The 22,117-nt window shown below is 48.7% G+C and overlaps 1 protein-coding gene across 4 annotated transcripts in view; it reads right to left on the bottom strand.

The window, feature by feature from the left end:
• The window catches only part of LOC119961865 (dual 3',5'-cyclic-AMP and -GMP phosphodiesterase 11A-like), a 536,876-nt gene that overhangs the window by 284,169 nt on the left and 230,590 nt on the right, over nt 1-22,117 (bottom strand). For all 4 annotated transcript variants that reach the window (XM_038789314.1, XM_038789315.1, XM_038789316.1 and 1 more), the window contains one exon: nt 1,225-1,314. In XM_038789314.1, the coding sequence (XP_038645242.1) occupies nt 1,225-1,314 (90 nt within the window). The remainder of the gene's footprint in view (nt 1-1,224; nt 1,315-22,117) is intronic.

Genomic DNA, 22,117 nt, shown 5'->3' with positions numbered 1-22,117 from the left:
GGGGGGGGTCGGGCCGGGGGGGGGGGGGGGGCCGGGGCGGGGAGGGCCGGGCCGGGGCGGGGGGGGGGGCGGGCCGGGGCGGGGGCGGGGGGGGGGCGGGCCGGGGCAGGGGGGGGGGCGGGTCGGGCCGAGGCGGCGGCGGCGGGGGGGGGGGGCGGGTCGGGTCGGGCGGGGGGGGCGGGTCGGCCGAGGCGGCGGGGGGGCGGGTCGGGCCGAGACGGCGGGCGGGGCCGAGGGGCGGGCGGGGCGGACGGAGGGGGAGGGGGCCGCCCTGGGGGAGGGCGGCCACCGCGCATGCGCTGGTTGGCACCGGCCCAACTGCGCATGCGCGGGACCCGAGTCTTTGGCGCCCCCTAGCACATGGCGCCCCGGGCTACTGCCCGAGTTGCCGGTACCTTGGGCCGGCCCTGATAATTAGTATGCATTCTTCATATCCAGTTAATATATCAAATAATCTATAATTTTTATATCAGATGCCAATAGATTTTTGTAGTCATAAATGTTACTAAATGATTTTCGAAAGATCAAGATGTATGATATTCGCCACCTTACTCTCAGCTGCTTATTTGGTTAAATCCTCAAAGAACGCCATTAAATGTAGGAGGCATTGCCTTTTTATGAACCTACTTGGTTTTGTTCATTGCCACTCTCTTACTAGGTTCCCTTATATTCCTTCCATTATAAAATATTCCATAACTTTCCCAATGATATCAAGCCAGTAAGTTTGAATTCCAAAGTTTATCTTTGTGCCTACCATTCCTAAGTGAATCAATGGACATCACATAAAGTTTTCAAAAGCAGATTCAAAGGTTGGTTAGATGGTGCAGTATGTTGGAACACTGCTGTCCAGGCACAGCTTTAATCCCCCCACCCTGTCATGTGAATGTAATCCACAAAGAGCAAGCAACTCCACTGAGGGGGAGTCACTGCCAGCTCTGTGCTGTGGTCAAATGAAAGTAAACATTGCTGGAGAATCGGGGGAACATCACTGATCCTTCCTCTCAATTATAACAAATATGATATTTGACAAGACCTACATAAGGGGCTGAAGAAGAATAAAGTGAGGGATTTCATGCCCTTATTTAAAGTAAAATAATTTTAAGAAAACGTAGCAGCCTCACTTTTTGACTTTGAACATGCAGTCAGCCCCACACTGATTATGGAGAAGGATGTGTGGAGCGAATGGTCAGAATGAAGTCCCCATGGCACACTCCCTTTACTTACTCTGCTCCTGTCATACTCCTTTCTGGAAGCAGCAAATAGCTGAGCATTCGAGATTGCTATTCCACAGAATGGGAGGTACATCCCCAGCACCTGGACAACAAAAAACATTGGCACTTAAATGTTCAATATTCAAAAATTCAGTTTATCAAAGATCCAATTGCAAAGCAGGCAGAATTCTTGCACATTAGGTTCTTGCAACATTTTACGACTGATTATTTGGCAATAGGAGCCATATTGCAGAAAGGACAATTTGAACAACATTGGACAAATCCTAACATCCACTCATATGGGGCAGCAGTGGTGTAGTGGTATTGTTGCTGGCCTAGAAACGCTGGAGATTTTGAGTCATGCTCTGGGACCCGGGTTCAAATCCTACCATGGCAGATGGTGAAATTTGAATTCAATAAAAATCTGGAATTAAAAGACTGAATTGTCATAAAAACTCCTTACCTGGTCTGGCCTACATGTGACTCCAGATCCACAGTAATGTGATTGACTCTTAACTGCCCTCAGGGACAGGCAATAAATGCTGGCCCAGCCAGCAAAGCCCACATCCCATGAATTAAAAAATTTACGAGAGGCACTACTGTAGGTTTTAAAAGAACGTTGTCTTGAATTTAGACTTGATTTAATTTAGTTGCATGCAGCCTAATTACTAGATGCCAAATTAACTCTTCTGGTCCCGCTGAAGGTGCCCCCCCCCCCCCCTAGCACCCCCCCCCCCCCCCACCCTCCCATGGCAGTCCACCCCCGCGGAGCGTCCGTTAACCCCAGCCAAGGATCCCCCACCCCCGCCGAGCACTAGAGTGGCAGTCCCAGTGCCCCCGGGCTCTTTGCCTGTGAGTAAAGATGGCTACTCACCTCCTCGGTTTCCTGCAGAAGTCCTTCCACCGGGTTCACATTTTTTCAAGGGGTACTAATTGCCGCCAATGTGACCACTTTCTGGGGAGGCCTTTGGATATGAGGTGGCTCTTGTTAATTGTATGGAAATGGGGTTCAGTGATGATAATTGGTTTCTCGCCACGCTACGGCGAGATCCCAATTTCACCTATGGGAGTGCGCTGGTTGCATCGCAAACTGTTTGCCGCCTGGCGTGGTTCTAATTTTTGGCCTTTCCCACTATTCTCGAACGAGAGCGTAACATGGCCGGAGAATCGCGGCAAGGTATTTATTTATTTATTTAAAATGCATTTAGAGTACCCAATTCTTTTTTTCCAATTAAGGGGCAGTTTGGTGTGGCCAATTCACCTACACTGCACATCATTTTGGGTTGTGGGGGGTCAGACCCACGCAGTCACGGGGCGAATGTGCAAAATCCACATGGGCAGTGATCCTAAGCCAGGATTGAACCCGGGTCTTCAGCGCCGTGAGGCAGCAGTGCTAACCACTGCACCACTGTGCTGCCCTGTGTCCATGTTATTTGAAGATATATTCGCTGACCTCGAACCTTTCTGAACTCATCGAACTTCTTGCGGTATTGCAACCAGGCCCTCACGGCTGGTATCCTGGCATTACCAACACAGCTATCTGTTCCCACTGCCTTGACTATGAGTCTGGAAGGCCTGTGGATCGAGGGCATCTCTCCTCCTTTCCACCTGTTCCACCAAGACCTCCAGTGCAATGTCTGAAAAACTTGGAGCATTGTTTCTCCAATGCTATTCCTTTCCGTGCTCTTTCCGAGAAGCGTTACTTCCTTTATAGATCATAGAATTTACAGTGCAGAAGGAGGCCGTTCAGCCCATCGAGTCTGCACTGGCTCTTTGAAAGATCACCCTACCCAAGCCCACACCTCCACCCTATCCCCATAACCCGACCCAACACTAAGAGCAATTTTGGACACTAAGGGCAATTTAACATGACTAATCCACCTAACCTGCACATCTTTGGACTGTGGGAGGAAACCAGAGCACCCGGAGGAAACCCACGCACACACGGGGAGAATGTGCAAACTCCGCACAGACAGTGAACCAAGCCGGGAATCGAACCTGGGACCCTGGAGCTGTGAAGCAATTGTGCTAACCATCATGCTACCGTGCTGTTCCTGAATTACTCCTCGTACCTACACCTCCCCTTTAAGTGATGCAAGCTAGCTTTAAGTGGCACTCAGAAGTTAAGATTTTGGACTGCCCATTGATGCATGCAACCAAATAACAGCGGACTTATTGCTGCCTGCCCACAGAAATCAAAGGTGGGGTGGCATTTCAATAAACAGTGTGGATGAATTCAGTTTAGAAAATAGTATTACCAAAAAAAACGCCAGTCGTTAATTCACTTGCTGAATATTACATGTACAACAGTAATTAGAAGATACTCATGTAGCAACTGCTTATATGATTGCAATGAAAGTGTTTCAGATCAGCATTACTCATGAAATCATCCTGGAAATCCATAATCAAAAGTTGGGTTTAGTTCTATAACCTAGCCCAGGGTTTTTCAAAGTGCGGGTCGTGACCCACGGTGGTCCTGATCTCAGGGGAAGTGCCCAACCTGGCACCACTTCCAAGGCCTCTGTCAGTGCGGTAAATGTGAACTGCAGTAAAGTCCCGAAGGCTAGTGACTTAGAGAGTGTTATTGTGGACTAGCACCCTTTCACTCTCGGTCAAGACATGGTGCTGAGCTGATGTTTAGTCAGAGGCTGAGGTTAAAGAGAGCAGCTACTTCATCACTGCTCACCATGTCGGCACAGACACCCGCGACGTTGTCCCCCGTTCGCAACGTGTGATTGGGTTTCTGCTCACACTGCACCAAGGTGCAGTGAGGCTTTTATTCTGTTGCGTTGCCCACAGCTGTGCATTTCATTAAAAGTTTTAATGTCAACTGAGCACCAACAGAATGATGGAAACACGAGGAAAGCAGCAAACACAAACAAGAAATAACTGTTCACAGGGGCGACACCGGCTTTTTGTTCCTTTATTTACAGCTGGGCATCCAGAACAAGCGCAGAGTTTGCAAAAAGCCAAACGGGCGACACATTGGGAGATGTAGCTAAAGTTCAAACAGCGTTAGTTTCAATAAAGCCTTTCAGGATAGAATCATAGAATTTACAGTGCAGAAGGAGGCCATTTGGCCCATTGAGTCTGCACCGGCCCTCGGAAAGAGTATCCCACTTAACCCCAGGCCTCCACCCTATCCCCATAGCCTAGTAACCCCACCTAACATTTTTGGACACTAAGGGCAATTTAGCATGACCAGCCCACCTGACCTGCACATCTTTGCACTGTGGGAGGAAACCGGAGCACCCGGAGGAAACCCACGCAGGCACGGGGAGAAGTGCAGACTCCGCACAGACAGTGACCCAAGCCGGGAATTGACCCTGGAGCTGTGAAGTAACTGTGCTAACCAATGTGCTACCGTGCTGCCCTAGATAGAGGAATGGAAGAAATTGAAAGTAGAATGGTAAACTGAAACTAGTTCTGAAGTAAACATGATGGAACAACTATTGTCTACTTGTGCTGAATTTGATGCAGCTAAATCACTGTTAGTTTTTGTGACAATGGAACTGGTACTTTTGAGTATGAACTCCTCCTGAAGTACTGTGTCCATCAGCAACATCTGAGCGAGATGATTTATATGTCATTATTCAAATTACATTCAAAGTATTGGAGGTTGGAGTTTCCAGCTTCTTCATCAGTGGGTTTTAGTAAGACCAATCATTGGAGAGAGGCTGTCAGGCTTTTAGATTCTATTTTTAAAAATGATTAACCCATCACAAAGGAATTATGAAGATATCATTAATTCTACACTCTGGCATAAAGAAGTAGAAACTGCTTGGAGGTTGTTTATAAATATGGAAGGCATAATCTTAAAACCAAATGGGGATACCGTACCAGCATTTTTTGATTGTGGCAACATTTTGTGACGATCAATGTGAAAATAAGATGCATATCCTTTCTTACCTGAGAGACATTCAGATTTATCCTGGGGAACATTTAATGCACAGCACTAATTCATGGTTTGAGAGGCAAATATTTCATTGATTTCATAGAATTTACAGTGGAGAAGGAGGGCATTTGGCCCATAGAGTCTGCACCGGCTCTTGGAAAGAGCACCCTACCTAATTGCATACCTCCACCCTATCCCCATAACCCAGTAACCCCACCCAACACTCAGGTCAACTTAATTACAATGTTTTTTTTCAAGGTTAGTTTGAAGTTTGTTGCTAAATTTCAATATGTATTTGAATGTTGGATTAGGGGCAATAAAAAAAGGGTGGCACGGTGGCGCAGCGGTTAACACGACTGCCTCACAGCGCCATGGACCCAGGTTTGATGCTCAGCTCAGGTGACTGTCTGTGTGGAGTCTGCATGTTTTTCTCGTGTCTGAGTGGGCTTCCTCCGAGTGCTCCGATTTCCTCTCACAGTCCAAAGATGTGCAGATTAGGTTGATGCTAAAATTCCCCCTTAGTGTCCAAAAGGTTTGGTGGGGTTCCGGGGGTAGGGTGTGGGAGTGGGCCAATGTAGGATGCTCTTTCAGAGGGTCAAAGCAGACTCAATGGGCTGAATGGCCTCCTTCTGCAATATAGGGATCCTATCATTCAATGAACAGCCGCTGCAAGCTTTTACATTGAGAATGGGAGCCACTGCCACCTTTTAAAGTGGATATAAATGAGGCTGAGTGGAATCTTCCAGCCAGAAGCGGCAACAGAGAGCAATTCATGTGCCCTGCACGTACACTTGACGTCAAGCACTGTCCAGGTAAGTGCTTTTGGCGCCAAATTACGGAGCAGTGTTGCTTCCATTTTCCAGCTGCAGACAAGCAAGTGAACTGTGAAAATAAATGGTTTTCTTAAAAGTAAGAGATGGCCAGAGACTCAAACGGGCAATATACCTATTGGAAAGATGAGAAGGGAAGATTTTGAAAGAGAAATGGTGGGTGAAAAATTCCTTTTTGAGCTTGAGACCCCAATGTCAGTTATTAACTTGCAGCTGACCTGCAGTACCACATTAAAAATACGTAAAAAGCCCATGAGCCTTCAGCATTCTGATGTAGCACCTCCCAGGGGTGTCCAGTGCTGAGTAAAATAAGCATTTTGTTGCTATTGTCCTTCATGAGGAAATACATTTACATGGTTGGATTTTCCGTTTTCATAATGATGAAGTCAGCACAAAGGAACTGGCTGACTTCTGCACCTGATATGCGCATTGCCCTTTCCACCTCTGAACCTGAGTCAAGTGAAATTGTGAGAATCAATCAGGTTCCATTTTTGCATTAAAGATAAGCAAATGTGGCGTGTTTCACAAAGGTCCGTCGACATGAGTCGTGTAGGTCAGCTGATGTGAGTGTCGATGATCGGCCGGTTGGCAAAAGTGGGTCCCGGGAAAAAAAGTTTGAAAAACACTGACCAGTCCATTGCAGCACTAAGATATTACCACAGCTCAGGACAAACTGATTTATGGCTCCCACACTGCTGCTGTCATGATATGATCCTCCCTCCCTGATAAGGGCTGAATAGATGAGAGGGGAATGGAAAATCAAATACATTCCCAGGTCGAACAAGTCACTTTCCTGTTTGCCACCCTCTGAAGAATCATTGGTGCTTAGTTTGTGAACACTGTGAAGGATGAAAGAGAAAAAAGATGGACTTCCGCCCCCTTTAAAACCGAAAAGTTATAACTGGGACAATGAAAGAGCAACCACTAATATTTCCGTATCACATGTGAAAAACATTTATCTTCCTTTGATATCAGCACGAGCAAATCTGCAGGCAAACACAAACATTTGCATATCTCTGGGAGCAACCTGTCAATATCACATGATTAACATGCATCATTTTGAGGCATTGTGAGATGATCTTTTGGGGCTCTGAATAAACAGGGCTGTTCCTTATCATTCTTTATTATCAAAGCCACCTACTTAGGTTGTTTTCATGAAGATCGATTATAATCGCATCATCTAATTCACCTTCTAATAGAGCTTCTTGGAACTATGGTTGCTGTTGCTGATATTTGATGCACATAATATAAAGTGTGTTCTCTTTAGTAACAATTGCAATTATTCAATGTCCTTACACGTTATTATTCAGCTTATAACTGTGCAGATATTGAGTTATCAGTCATATTGAAGTTTGGCTCATCTAAAATGTAATCTTAGAGCTTACTTCAATGAAATGATCTACCTGAGCCTTTTAGACTGTGAATGTTTGTTGACAATATTTGTGACATGTTATAGCTGTTACTTTATAACACAATAATCAGCTCATTGCAAAGTTACTGAACATTGAAGCTTTAGAAAGTAATTAGTTTCATGCTCCAATACTTCCAATAGAGTAAGCAACTTAATTGTGTTAAAATATTTGAAATTTAAGGAGTGAATAATGTAAATTTTTGTTTATGCTGGGGAAATCGTAATTCCACAACAATGATTTGTAGATTGCATTCCCTTAAGGTTGTGTAATCTGGCCAGGTTGTTGTAAATACTTTTTGAAAACTACAGGAAATTCCTGCTGTTGGCGAGGGTTACGTTCCCATGAAACCTTGCAAAGGGTGAAATCACGAACGACAAGCATGCTTTACAATGGGAATCATTTAGATAGATTCAAGTCACCTTGACATGTAGAAAGGAACAAAGGCAATAAGAAATGTGCCTTTAATAAATTTAAAGAGACATTTACTGGATAAATTGTTTAATAAAGCAATAGAACAGGAACTATGGGAAATTTGACACACTACTGTATTTGAGAATGGGGGAAGTGGCTGATGTAGGGCAGCAATGGTAGCACAGTGGTTAGCACAGTTGCTTCACAGCTCCAGTGTCCAAGGTTCGATTCCCGGCTGGGTCACTGTCTGTGCAAAGTCTGCACGTTCTCCCTGTGTCTGTATGGGTTTCTTCCGGGTGCACCGGTTTCCTCCCACAGTCCAAAGATGTGTAGGTTAGGTGGATTGATTGCCCTTAGATTGAAGATTGTCGAGATATTGCACTGTGATCAGTATATAAGAATCCTTCTTATTTATTTCCTTTGTTTTCATTTCTTTTATTTTATTTTATTATTTTGGTCTGTGGACCCATAATTGGGATGTGCCTTTAAGCAGAAGACTCAAAGTTGAAAACAGCCTGCTTGCCAGGGCACTGTGTTCCCAGGTTTTGGGTGCGATTCTCCGAAACGGAGAGAAACAGCCGATGCCGGAGTGAAACCCGGAGTGTTTCACTCCGGCGTCGGAGGCCGCTCCTCGCCCCCTATTCTCCCCCCCCCCCGGGGGGCTAGGAGCGGCGGTGCGCAAATCTCGGGCGCCGGGCCTTGACGCTTGCGTCAAAGCGGCGTGCTGAGAATGACGCGGCCGGCGGCGCCTAAGTGACGTCAGCCGCACATGCGCAGGTTGGTCGGCTCCAACCCGCGCATGCGCGGTTGCCGTCTTCCCCTCCGCTGCCCCGCAAGACATGGCAGCTTGATCTTGCGGGGCGGAGGAGGGAAAAGAGTGCGTCTCTTAGAGACGCCGACCCGACGATTGGTGGACACCGATCGCGGGCCAGACATCTGATGAGCACGCCCGTGGTGCTCGATCCTCCCTCTGCCCCCCACAGGCCCCACACTTACCGGTTGCACGATGTTCACGCTGGCAGCGACCGGGTGTGGTTGACGCCGGCGTGAACCGGTCGGGTTCGTCAGGCCGCTCGGCCCATCCGGGCCAGAGAATCGCCGGTCGGCGTGAGAAACGGCGAGCGCCGATTCTCCAAGCGGCGTGTCGCAAAACACATCACGCCATTTTGGGGGGCATGGGAGAATCACGGGGGGTGCCAGAGCGGCGTGCCGTGATTCGCCCGGCCCTCCCGCGATTCTCCCACCCAGCGTGGGGAGCGGAGAATCGCGGCCTTTGTATTTTGGAGAGGAGATGTCAGACTGCTCGGCACCGAGTAGATTTTAGGAAGTAGGTTTGGAAGGAGTTGGTTTGATTGGTTAACTGGCAACTGGTGGGTTGTCCAGGTACAGTGTTCTGCCTGACAACGGTCAGTGATTGGTTTCTGCATGATGCTTTCTGAGAGAACTGGGCTAGAATTTTTGACCTTGGAAGTGAAAGAAACTCTCTCTCTCCTGCTTGCTGTAATGAAAGAACTGCTTTATTATTCTGAAAGAAGTGAGAGCCTGGCACATTTTTGCTGTGAACCTGAAATGATGCTGAGTCTGCAGAGAAAGTAAATATCCTTGCCAGATAAAATCATCTCAAGCCTAGAAGGAAGAAGGACCAAAATGAAAGCCTGAACCTCAGAAAGACATTAGGCGTGATGTTCCGGAAAGATGTTGTAGCGAGTGGGAACTATCACAAACTTCCCGGAACTCAGCCCAGCAAGGCCGGCAACGCTATTCAATGTTAATTGGTCCATTTAATGGGGCCCCATGAGCTTCTTGCCGTAAATGAAGGCTCACTAGCCAATTTGCCGGGACCACGCTCGTTAACCCCCCACCCGCTAACAAGGTCGAGCAGCACTTAAGCAGCATTTGTTCAGCCAATCTCAGCCAGCTCGCTGGGAGCCTAGGGAGCCTCCAGGACGCAGTGGAGGCCAGGAAGGATGTCCTGCTCCCTCGAGGGTCCTGGAGAGTCAGCCACAGGGCAGCCACTGTTGCCTGGGTCGAGGTGGTGGCATCTATGAGTGTCGGAAGTGTGACCAGGAGGACGGGCCTCCAGTGCAGGAAAAAGGTCAACGACATGCACCGAGCAGCATGAGTTAGTGAACACCAATGACACCTCCCCGAGAACTTTCCACTCCTAAGTGAGCATCCACCTCCTCAACTCTACATGCAACCTCCGACCCTCCCTCCATCCACCCTCTCCCTTCAGCCCCCCCCCCCCAACCCGTCCTCCACATCGCCCTCCCAGCACCGCTAACAAGGCCCTCTGTGTGTCCTCAAGAAAAGCTCTCCTACAGTCACCAGGCGAAGGCCCAAACGGGGGGTGGGGTGTTGGACTTAAGAACCTTCACCTCTTTCGAGGGACGGGCCCTGGAGGTGACTGGGGTGGCCGAGGAAAAGCAATCACCAATGCAAGACTGGTGGACGTCACAGAGGTGACCAGGCCCCACTCGGGGGACCTGTCAAACGTGAGTTATTATTCCCTTACTGACTAATCCATCCCTCCTACTGACCTCATGTCCATTCTGCCATAGGTCCTCCAGCCGACAGTGCCGGCCCCATCCCGTCTGGCGCCCTCTCCAGTCTCCCAGGAGAGCACGTCGGAGGGGAGCTCCGAGGATTACACTGTCAGTGCATCACAGCTGTCATCCCCACCCTCCACCAGCACAGATACATGCACCTCGGTGGGAAATGTTGGTGGTCAGGCTTCGGGGGCACCATCTGGTGAGCACCACACCGCTGCTGATGTACATCAGGTGGAGACAGGAACCTCCAGGCGAGACAGCTGTCGGAGATCTGCTGGATCCTTGGACGCAGCTGGATCCCAGCCTGATGCTGAGCCTGTGGAAGAGGTATTCCCGGAGCTGATGGAAATAACAGGGAGCGGTTTGGACACTCAAAGGTCAGTGACACTCCAGCAGTTCTATGGCCGATTTGGAGGAGTCCCAGAGGTTATGGGTGGAGGAGATGTTGTCAGCAATGCATGGCACCGAGGCCAACACTGCTAGGGTGGAAGCCGCAGTGGAGAGCCTCGTGCACGACATTGGTACCATTAGGGCAGCATGGTAGCATTGTGGTTAGCACAATTGCTTCACAGCTCTAGGGTCCCAGGTTTGAATCCGGCTTGGGTCACTGTCTGTGCAGAGTCTGCACGTTCTCCCTGTGTGTGCATGGGTTTCCTCCGGGTGCTCCGGTTTTATCCCACAGTCCAAAGATGTGCGGGTTAGGTAGATTGGCCATGATAAATTGTCCTTAGTGTCCAAAATTGCCCTTAGTGTGGGTTACTGGGTAATGGGGATAGGGTGGATGTGTGGGCTTGGGTAGGGTGCTCTTTCCAAGAGCCAGTGCAGACTCGATGGGCCGAATGGCCTCCTTCTGCACTGTAAATTCTATGAAATTAGTGAAGGTGTCCAAGGCGTCGCGCAGTCGGTGACGGCCGTGGCTGAGGGTCTCGACAGAATGTCCGCCTCACTGGGGGATGTGACCCAGTACCAGGCTGACCTTGATGAGGTTCTGCAGGACATGTGCCACTCTCAGACAGGAATGGCTGAGGCATTGCAGAACTTGTCTCAGTCACTGAGGAGCATCGGCGAGGGCTTTGACATGATGGTGCAGACCATGGGGAGCCGCCAGGTCTGGCAGCGCCTGATGATGCTAGAGTAGCAGGGGTTCGAACCAACTGCCAATCTGTCCCAAGGTGAACCGCAGGCTCTATGGGCACCGACCGGAAGGAGGGGGCATAGAGTGCCAACCTGGACTCGTCTCATGGAGTGGCCAACGTGGCTACCAGCTTCCCCGGGTTCCACCCCTCTGATGAGGCCATGTCACGCAGCCACCACCCGAAACAGAGCTGCACGGCTGTGCATGTGCTGCCAACATTGAGCCGGGGCCCTCCAGCTCCAAAGCCCTCAGAGGACATCCACCAGGGGCATCGAAGGCCACAGGATGAGGTAAACAGCTGGCTACCTCCACCTCTGATGTGCATCCTGGGGACTATTGACACCTAGACTTATTGGTAAAATAAGGAAGACAAAGCACATTGAGGATCACTGAGGGCACCGATTGAGGGGGTGGGGGGGGTAGGTTGGGGGTGTGGGGGGGGGTTGCGGCATCAACGGGAGGGTGGGGAATTGTTACACACAATAAACACCCTTATGCACAGCCAGTATACTGCCTCTGTCACTTTCTTCCGCAATGCGGGCCGACCTCCAAACCCTTGGCCCATCTCTCCAGGCATGTCCCCCTCCCCGTAATACTCACCCACTCTGGCCGTGGACATGTCCCCGAAGCTGTGTCCCATCAATGGGTGTGCGGATGTTGGCTGCTGCATGTGTGATGTTGCCTTCCGCACTGTTCAGGCACAGTGCCCAGGCATCATGATCTGATTAGGATGCTGGGCAACGACATCCACATCTAAATGGCTACCCACCAATGGGAATCCACTTGGGTTGTGCTCACTTAACCACGATTGCCAATTCCCTATCAGCAGTAGCCTTCAGCCACACGGCCAGAGGCCTTGGCAGTCTGTGGGGTTTATGGGTGATCAGATGGGCAGGGGCAAAAGTTGCCCCCGGAACAGGTACACAAGATCCAGGGGTTGGCATGGTGGCGCGCATGGTTGCCCCAGCGGTTGCCCCCCCGAGCGTTTGGAAAGATATGCTCCATATGTCAAAGCAAAAATCAATTTTCTAAGCAATGCTTTTCCAGTAAAAAAGCGGAACAAAATCAATCAACACAGTTGATGATGTATGCCTCAAAGACACGTTTTTCATCGACATGATCTCTAGTGACAAGCTAGTCAAGCCATGCAAAATGACATCGCATTTATGACGATTTGCAGCAATAGTCAATTAAATGCAAATACTCTAAAAGACAAATGGACAGTTCCATGTATGATTAATGACACATTAATAAACTTCAAACTCGACACAGGAGCGAAGGCCAACCTTATCAGTTTGTCAGATTTAAAAGAGCTGAGAATGAAGTACAGTGAAAAGTGTTTTTCTGCGGCCAGGGAAACGTACACAGTATGTACCTAATAATAATAATCTTTTTATTGTCACAAGTAGACTTACATTACATGGCAATGAAGTTACTGTGAAAAGGCTCTAGTAGCCACATTCCGGCGGCTGTTCGGGTACACAGAGGGAGAATTAAGAATTCCCAGCTGTACGTGAATTGAACCCACGCTGCTGGCCCTGTTCTGCATCACAAACCAGCTGTCTAGCCCACTGACCTAAGCCAGCCTATAGTAGACTAAAGAATAATCGACAGAGTACATTGACAAATGATACGTAAATAAATAGTGATTGGTTACAGGGCCAAACAAGAGCTGCGTAGGGTGTCGTGAATAGTGTTCTTACAGGAAACAGATCAGTCCAAGGGAGAGTCATTGAGGAGTCTTGTAGCTGTGGGGAAGAAGCTGTTCCTATGTCTGGATGTGCGGGTCTTCAGACTTCTGTATCTTCTGCCTTATGGAAGAGTCTGGAAGGGGGCAAAGCCTGGGTGTGAGGGGTCTCTGACAATGTTGTCTGCCTTCCTGAGGCAGCGGGAGGTGTAGACAGAATCAATGTGAGGATGGCAAGCTTGTGTGATGTGTTGGGCTGAGTTCACCACACTGCAATTTTTTGTGATCTTGGGCTGAGCAGTTGCCATACCAAGCTGTGATGCAGTCGGATAGGATGCTCTCTATCGCACATCTGTAGATGTTTGTGAGACTCGATGCAGACATGCCAAATTTCTTTACCCTCCGTAGGAGGTAGAGACGTTGTTGGGCTTTCTTGACTGTTGCATCAGGGAATATACAGTGAATGGTAGAACCCTCCGGAGTACTGGCAGTCAGAGAGATCTAGGTGTACCGACCCACAGGTCACTGAAAGGGGCAACACAGGTGGAGAAGGGACTCAAGAAGGCATACGGCATGTTTGCCTTCATTGGCTGCAGAATTGAGTATAAAAATTGGCAAGCCATGTTGCAGCTGTATTGAACCTGAGTTAGGCCACACTTGGAATATAGTGTTCAATTCTGGTCACCACATTACCAGAAGGATGTGAAGGCTTTGGAGAGGGTGCAGAAGAGATTTACCAGGATGTTGCCTGGCATGGAGGGCGTTAGCTATGAGGTTAGGTTGAATAAACTCGGTTTGTTCTCACTGGAACGACGGAGGTTGAGGGGCAACCTGATAGCGGTCTACAAAATTATGAGGGGCATAGACAGAGTGGATAGTCAGAGGCTATCAGTGGGGGGGGGGGGGGGGGGGGGGATCGTGCACTGTTTCCTGAAGTCGATGATCAGTTCCTTGGTCTTTCCGACATTTAGAGAGAGGTTTTTTCGGTGCACCATGCAACCAAATGATTTATCACCATTCTGTAGCCTGATTCGTCGTTGTTTGAGATACGACCCACCACAGTCGTATCATCTGCAAACTTATAGATTGAATTGGAGTTAAATCTTGCCACACAGTCATGTGGTATATGGAGTACAGTAGAGGACTGAGCACACATCCTTACGGGGCTCTGGTGTTGAGGACTATTGTGGAGGAGGTGCTGTTGCCTATCCTGACAGATTGTGGTCTGTTGGTGAGGAAGTCAAGGATCCAGCTGCACAGGGAGAGGTCAGGTCCAAGATTGCAGAGTTTGGTTATTAGTCTTGTCGGGATAATGGTTTTGAAGGAGGAGCTGTAGTCTGACATAGGTGTGCTTGTTGTCGAGGAGTTCGAGTATTGATTGTAGTGCCAGGGAGATAGAATCTGCTGTGGACCGGTTATGGTGATAGGCAAACTGCAATGGAACAAGACCATCTGGGAGGCTGCCGTTGATCCGCCTCATGACTAGCCGCTCGAAGCCCTTCAGCCCTCCAAGCCTGCGCCGACCATGCTGCCCATCTAAACTAAAATCTTCTACACTTCCTGAGTCCGTTTCCCTCTATTCCCATCCTATTCACGTATTTGTCAAGACATCCCTCAAAAGGGCAGCACAGTGGCGCAGTGGGTTAGCCCTGCAGCCTCACGGCGCTGAGGTCCCAGGTTCGATCCCGGCTCTGGGTCACTGTCGTGTGGAGTTTGCACATTCTCCCCGTGTCTGTGTGGGTTTCGCCCCCACAACCCAAAGATGTGCAGGGTAGGTGGATTGGCCACGCTAAATTGCCCTTCAGTTCAGTCAGTAGTTGTTGAGGAACGCTACATTGTTCTTCTTTGGTACTGGTATTATGGTGATCTTCTTAAAGCAGGTGGGAACCTCAGAGTGGAGAAGTGAGGTGTTGAAGATATCTGCGAATAAACTCGCCAACAAGTCTGCGCAGGCTCTGAGTGCTCGCCCAGGGACTCCGTCGGGGCCCGTCGCTTTCCGTGGGTTTACTTTCAAGAAGGCAGCTCTTACCTCTGAGTCTGTAGTATTACTGAGAGACTACAACAGAAATGAAATTACTACGCTAGGAGATTTTGAGCTCGATGTTAATGTGAAAAACAAAGTTTGTACTGTAAAATATTCCATTGTGGAGGCGGAACGTGAATCTCTTCTAGGAGTGTAAGCATGTAAGAAACTTAAGCTAGTTAAGCGGGTTTACAGTGCAGACAGCACTGCAACCAGACATTGAATTCCATACTGGAGGAACTTCCTAGATATTTCAAGGCTTTGGCACTTTACCGTACACGTATAAGATTCAGTTAAAGAAGAACGTGAAGCCAGTAATGCATGCACTGAGACATGTACCAGCTCTATTGTAAAACATATTGAAGGCTTAGCTAGACAGGATGACAGCTTTAGACGTAAGCAAGCGCATAGAAGAACCTACAGACTGGGTAAACTCTATGGTTTGTGTCAAGACGAGAAATGGCATCCTCCGAATCTGTATGAACCCTAAAGATCTGAACCTCAACATTAAAAGAGAACATTATCCAATACTGAAAAGGGAGGAACTAACATGCGAGGTGGCAGGAGCAACATGTTTCAGTAAGTTAGACGCTTCACATGCCTTCTGGCAGCATAAATTAGACAAAGAAAGCACAAAGTTATGTACCTTCAACACACCTTTCGGAAAATATTGTTTCCTAAGGATGTAATTTGTCATAATTTCTGCATCAGAAATTTTCCATCGTGCCATGTTTCACATAGTTGAAGGGATTCCAGGAGATGACATAATCATCTGGGGATCAACACCAGAAGAACAGGACAAAAGGCTTTTCAGAGTTTTGAAGAGCATTAAAAAGAATGGCTTAAAGTTGAACAAGACTAAATGTCAAATTGGTGTGGACAGTATCACTTTCTTGGGAGATAAGCTCTCTGCAAAAGGCATTCAGCCTGATCAAGATAAAATAAGGGCAATTTTGCAGATGCCACGTCCCAATGATAAAAAAGGTATACTAAGAGTATTAGGGATGATAACTTTTGTTGGAAAATTTATTCCCAATCTTGCAGCTAAAACTGCACACCTCAGAGAAACAATCAAGAAAGACGCGCTATTCCAATGGTCTACTACACATGAATAGGAATGGCAAGCATTGCAATTATCATTGACAACAGCACCATGCTTGACGTTTTTCCATCCAGAGAAAAAGACAAAAATTTTGATGGACGCATCAAAGGATGGGTTGGGAACAGCCTTATTACAACAAGATCTGGAAGGAAACTGGCTTCCAATAGCATATGCATCCAGATCAATGTCACATATGGAACGCAAGTATGCACAAATTGAAAAGGAATGCCTAGGTTTAATTAATAGTCTTACTAAGTTCCATGACTATGTATATGGTCTTCCGTTTGCAGTGGAAACTGACCACAGACCATTGGTTGCAATAGTTTAAAAAATCTGAACAAGATGTCCCCGAGGATCCAGCGCATGATGATGAAGCTACGATATGATTTCAAGCTGATTTACACACCAGACAAGCATCTCATTGCCGCTGATACACTATCCTAAACCACAGGCATAGAAGAGATACACCAGTTGGATGAGGACATTCAAGTCCATGTAAATCTTGTCACTGAGTCTCTTCCGGTATCTGATGACAAATCAAGATTGATAAAGGAAGAAACGATAATTCACAGTCTTACAAAAGGCGATAACATATCTTCATGGGGGATGGCCTAAAGGTTCTTGCTCAACTATTATAATGTAAGGGCAGAGTTAAGTGATGCAAATGGATTTGTGCTTCGACAACAAACAATTCCAGAATCATTAAGGTCAAGGATTCTTAGCAAAATCCATGAAGGGCAACTGGGAAGAGAGAAGTGCAAGAGAAGAGCCGAGTCAGTCTATTGGCCGAGCATCAACCGTGATATTGAAGCAAACTGCAGAGAGTGTAGGAAAATGAACAGCTGCACACAGTGCAGGAAGCTAAAAAACTGAACACGGTGTAGGAAGCTTCAGTTCAAACTGCTGAAAGAGTGTTACTCCAAGATTAGAGAGGTAACCAATCTTTCAAAAAAGGAGGCAAAGGATACTTGATGACAAATCCACGAGAAGACTCCAACCATTGCAACCAGGTGACACAGTTGACTGGAAGATTCAAGTGGGAATGGATGGTTAAAGTATGCCAAGGTACTGCAACAGGCAGGTCCTCATTAATATCTAATCATGACTGATGACGGAACAGTCTTGAGGAGAAACAGAAGAGCTCCGCTGAAGGTTCAGCAACCTTTTGTAGTGAATCCACAAGAAGAAATTGTGAGCAATCCCAAAACAGTTGAAAAAGATAAAGTTCAGCATACAGCGCCAGAACAAAATAAAAATGCACAAAGGCAAGAAGAATAGCAAGAAACATCCACAACAACAACTGAAGGTGAAACAAGGACACAAATGCAACCACTGCTCAGAAGATCTACAAGGCAAAGATGTAAATCTGAGAGACTAAATTTGTGATGAACTGTAAATAGTTTAAATGTTTTAATGAATTATGCATATGGCTTCCAGTGGCACGCGCGAGAGAAACGGTCGCGCTGGAGAGGGGCTCCCGCCGGTCGGCGGTATTTCGGCGTTTTCCGGGGGTTTCCCCGTGGTTTCGCCGGTCGCGATTTCTTCGGCCGTTGGGGCCTGAGGGACGGGCGTCGGGTCGGGCAGGTTTGGAGCTGGTCGGGACCCCCGTGAACAGAGGAGCAGGGGCATCGAGCCCGAAGCACGCGGTGGGAGAGGAGCGTGGCCTGAGGCGAGGCCTAAATCCAGCACAGAATGTTTGGGATGTTTGAAGTCCAGTTCCGGGAGAAGAGATGTTTTGAACTTTGATTTTTGAAATTTTTTTAATTAAAAAAAAAAGATATTTTAAAATGATTTTTATTATATATTTTTTAAATTTAATTTTTTATTTTGATTATTTATTTTATTATTTATCTCAAGATTGAGGAACGAAGGAGAAAAATACTATGTGGTTAAGGGATGCCAAAAACAGCTGTGAAGAAGGAAAGAAACGCGGTTTCGCCGCCAAAGGAGAGGACCGTAAAAGAGCTGACAAGATGGCGGATGCCGGACCGCGTGGTGGGGCCGCACTACTTACAGTGGAAAGGATGACTGAGGTGATGGCTGTGGAGCTGGAGAAGCAGTTTGCAAGGCACATGGAGGCGTTGAGGAAGGAGATGGCGGTCGCACTGAGATCATTGGTGGAGGAGGCAATCACCCCGGTGAGAGTGGATGTGGCAAAGTCATCGGCCGAGGTGAGAGAACAGGGTGAAAAGATGAAGGAAGTGGAGGAGGCCATGCCGCAGCACAATGACCAGCTCACCTCGATGGGAGACGACAGTGGCGGAGGTCAACAGAGGACTCCGAGCAAAGATTGAGGACTTGGAGAACCGCTCGAGGCGACAAAATCTGAGAATTGTGGGCTTGCCTGAAGGGGCAGAAGGCTCAAGGCTAACTGAGTACTTTGCTAAGAGGCTGGCAGAGTTGATGGGGGGTTGAAGACTCTTCCAGGTATGACCTGGACCGACCTCATCGGTCGTTAAGGCCGAAACCCAAAGTCAATGAGCCGCCGAGAGCAGTAATTATCTGTTGCCATAAATACCACATGAAGGAGAAGGTGTTAAACTGGGCGAAGCAGAAACGGGAGGTGCAGTGGGATGGTGCTAGAGTTCGGTTTTACCAGGACTTGACAGTAGAGTTGGCAAAGAGACGAGCGGAGTTCAGCCGAGTGGAGGCGGCACTGTACAACAAGGGGGTGTGATTTGGTATGGTGTACCCGGCAAAGCTGAGGGTGACGTACAACGCCAAAGATTTTTATTTGAAATGGTGGAGGCGGCTGAGGCATTCATGAAGACAGAAGGCTTAGGACAGAAGTGAGGAGTGGAGCTGTAAGGGAAATTGTGGACCGTGATTAGGGAGCTGGAAAATGTATAAATGTTATAACTTTCTTTTCACTGATCTGTATTGTAACTTACTTGACTTCACATTGTTATAGAGTTTAAGTTTTTGTTTGATTTGATTGGCATCTTTGCTCCTTTTTTTTGTTGCAACTGTTATATGTTACTTAATTGAATTCCAGGAACTCCAGGCGAGCTTTGACCTACTATCTACCAGGACGGCGGTATGCAAATTGAGGCGAGCAAGGGGGGCAGTTTACGAGCATGGAGAGAAGGCGGGCTGTATGTTTGGGGCGGGGGGGGGGGGGGGGGGGCTGGGGGGGGAGAGGATAGAGCAAAAGGTGTCCTTATATGCCGATGACTTGTTAGTATACGTGTCAGAACCAAGTGTGTCAATTGGGGGAATACTGGAGCTGGTTCGGGTGTTTGGGTCTTTCTCAGGGTACAAATTAAATCTAGACAAGAGTGAATATTTTGTGGTGTCTCGGTCAGGGGTGGGGGCAGGGGTGGGGGGTCTGCCATTCCGTAAGGCAGGGACTCACTTTAGATATCTGGGGGTGCAGGTTGCTCGAGATTGGGGGGGCTCCGTAGGTACAACATTTCTAGTTTGGTGGGGAGGGTGAAAGCTGATCTAGCAAGATGGGATGGTCTCCCTCTGTCACTGGCGGGTCGGGTACAGGCGGTTAAAATGAATGTGTTGCCGCGATTCCTGTTTATTTTTCAATGCCTGACGATTTTCCTGCCAAAGGCATTTTTTAGAGAGATTGAAGGGATGATTACCTCGTTCATATGGGGAGGGAAGGTGGCCAGAATTAAAAAGGTGATACGACAGAGGGAAAGACAGGCAGGGGGATTGGGTCTTCCGAACCTGATGTATTATTACTGAGCGGCGAATGTGGAGAAGGTACGGAGCTGGGTCAGAGGGGTTGACTCCCAATGGGTCAAAATGGAGGAGAGTTTGGGTAGGGAGTCAGGATTGAAGGCGCTAGCGACAGCGCCGCTCCTAAAGGCCCCACTTTGGGATGGGGGCTGGGTCAAGGGAAATGCCGATTCGGGCGAACCATAAATTTGAGCCAAGGAAGTGGGATGGAAATTTTTGGAGATGGAAGGAGAAAGGAATTAGGACAGTAAATTATTTGTTTCTTGGGGGTCGTTTTGCGGGATTGAAGGAGTTGGGAGTGAAGTATGGGCTGGAGCAGGGGGAAATATTTAGATAGATGCAGGTTCGAGACTTTGCCAGAAAGGAGATACAGAGCTTCCCAGTAGAGCCAGCTTCCACATTGCTGGAGGAGGTGCTGACAGCAGGGGGACTGGAGAAGGGGGTAGTATCGGCGGTTTATGGGGCTATTTTGGAGGAGGAGGAGGCACCGCCAGAAGGGATCAAGGCAAAGTGGGAGGAAGAGTTGGGAGAGGGTATGGAGGAGGGGTTCTGGTGTGAGGTGCTCCGGAGGGTGAACGCCTGCACCTCGTGTGCGAGGTTGGGGCTGATACAGCTGAAGGTGGTGTATAGAGCGCACCTTACAAGGGCGAGGATGAGCCGGCTCTTTGAGGGGATAGAAGATGTATGTGAACATTGAAGGGCGGGGGGGGGGGTGGGGCGCAAACCACGTTCATATGTTTTGGTCCTGTCCAACGCTGGAGGATTACTTGAAGGAGGTGTTTCGGGTAATTTCTAAAGTGGTGCACATGAAACTGAACCCGGGCCCTCGGGAGGCCATATTCGGGGTGTCAGACCAGCTGGGGTTGGAAACGGGTGAGGAGGCAGATGTTGTATCCTTCGCCTCGTTGATCGCCCGAAGGTGGAAACTGTTAGGGTGGAGATCAACCTCTCCACCCTGTGCCCTGGCATGGCGGGGGGACCTGCTGGAACTCTTGACGCTTGAAAAGGTCAAATATGAACTGAGGGGAAGAATGGAGGGGTTCTACAATTCATGGGCGTTATTTATTATGCACTTTTGAGAATTGGTTCACATCAAGCATTAGGAGGGTTGTGGGGAGAAGGACTGTAAGTGTTTTTTCTTTAATTTAGATTACCCAATTATTTTTTCCAATTAAGGGGCAATTTAGCATGGCCAATCCACCTAGCCTGCACATCTTTGGGTTGTGGGGGCGAAACCCAGGCAGACATGGGGAGAATGTGCAAACTCCACACGGACAGTGACCCAGAGCCGGGATCGAACCTGGGACCTCAGCGCCGTGAAGGACTGTATGTGTTAATGGTGACTATGGGTGATTCCTGATTTATTTTTATCATTTGTTTATGTTGACAATGTTTGTTGGGTTTGGTGGGAGGATGGGATCATTGTTATTGATATGGGGATTGACATTATATTCGTTATTGATGATTATTGTTGGGTGTAAATCTGGGAGAAAATGTGAAAAAGGAGGACAATAAAAAAAAGTATTGTAAAACAAAGTCATGAATGTAAATAATTAAATTTCCAAAGGAAAGGGGATGTGATGATATGCACAAACAATCATGGCCGGGATTCTCCGACCCCGCGCCAGTGCGGAGAATCCCCGAAGGGACGCGACGCCGGCTTACCTATTCTCCGCCGCCGATTCTCGCGCACCCGCGGGATCACCGCCGCGCCAGTCGGGTGCCGTTGAAAGTGACCCCCCCCCTCCCCCAGCGATTCTCTGGGCCCCGATGGGTCGAGTGGCCACTGAGTTCGGCCGGGTCCCACTGACGTGGGTTACTCAGGTCCCGCACAGCGGAACCTGGAAGGTGTGTCTGCGGGGGCCGTCCTGGAGGGCGGGCGGGGGGATCCGACCCCAGGGGGGGCCTCCACGATGGCCTGGCCGGCGATCGGGGCCTAATGAACGGCGGGCGGGCTGGTTCCATGGGGGCCTATGTTCCTCCGCGCCGTGCCCCTGTAGGGCTCTGCCATATTGCCCAGGGGCTGGCGCGGAGATAGGAACCCACGCTTATGCGTGGAATCACGCCGGCCGTAGTGCATGCGTGAATGCACGCCGGCCGTTCCGTGCCGGCTGGAGATGTGGGGACCACTCCGGCGCCGACCTAGCCCTAGACCCAGGAAGGGGA

The sequence above is a fragment of the Scyliorhinus canicula genome, chromosome 2 (genome assembly GCF_902713615.1).
Source record: "Scyliorhinus canicula chromosome 2, sScyCan1.1, whole genome shotgun sequence".
Classification (NCBI taxonomy): domain Eukaryota; kingdom Metazoa; phylum Chordata; class Chondrichthyes; order Carcharhiniformes; family Scyliorhinidae; genus Scyliorhinus; species Scyliorhinus canicula.
The sequence above is the reverse complement of the archived record's forward strand: the minus strand, read 5'-3'. Positions and strand labels throughout refer to the sequence as shown.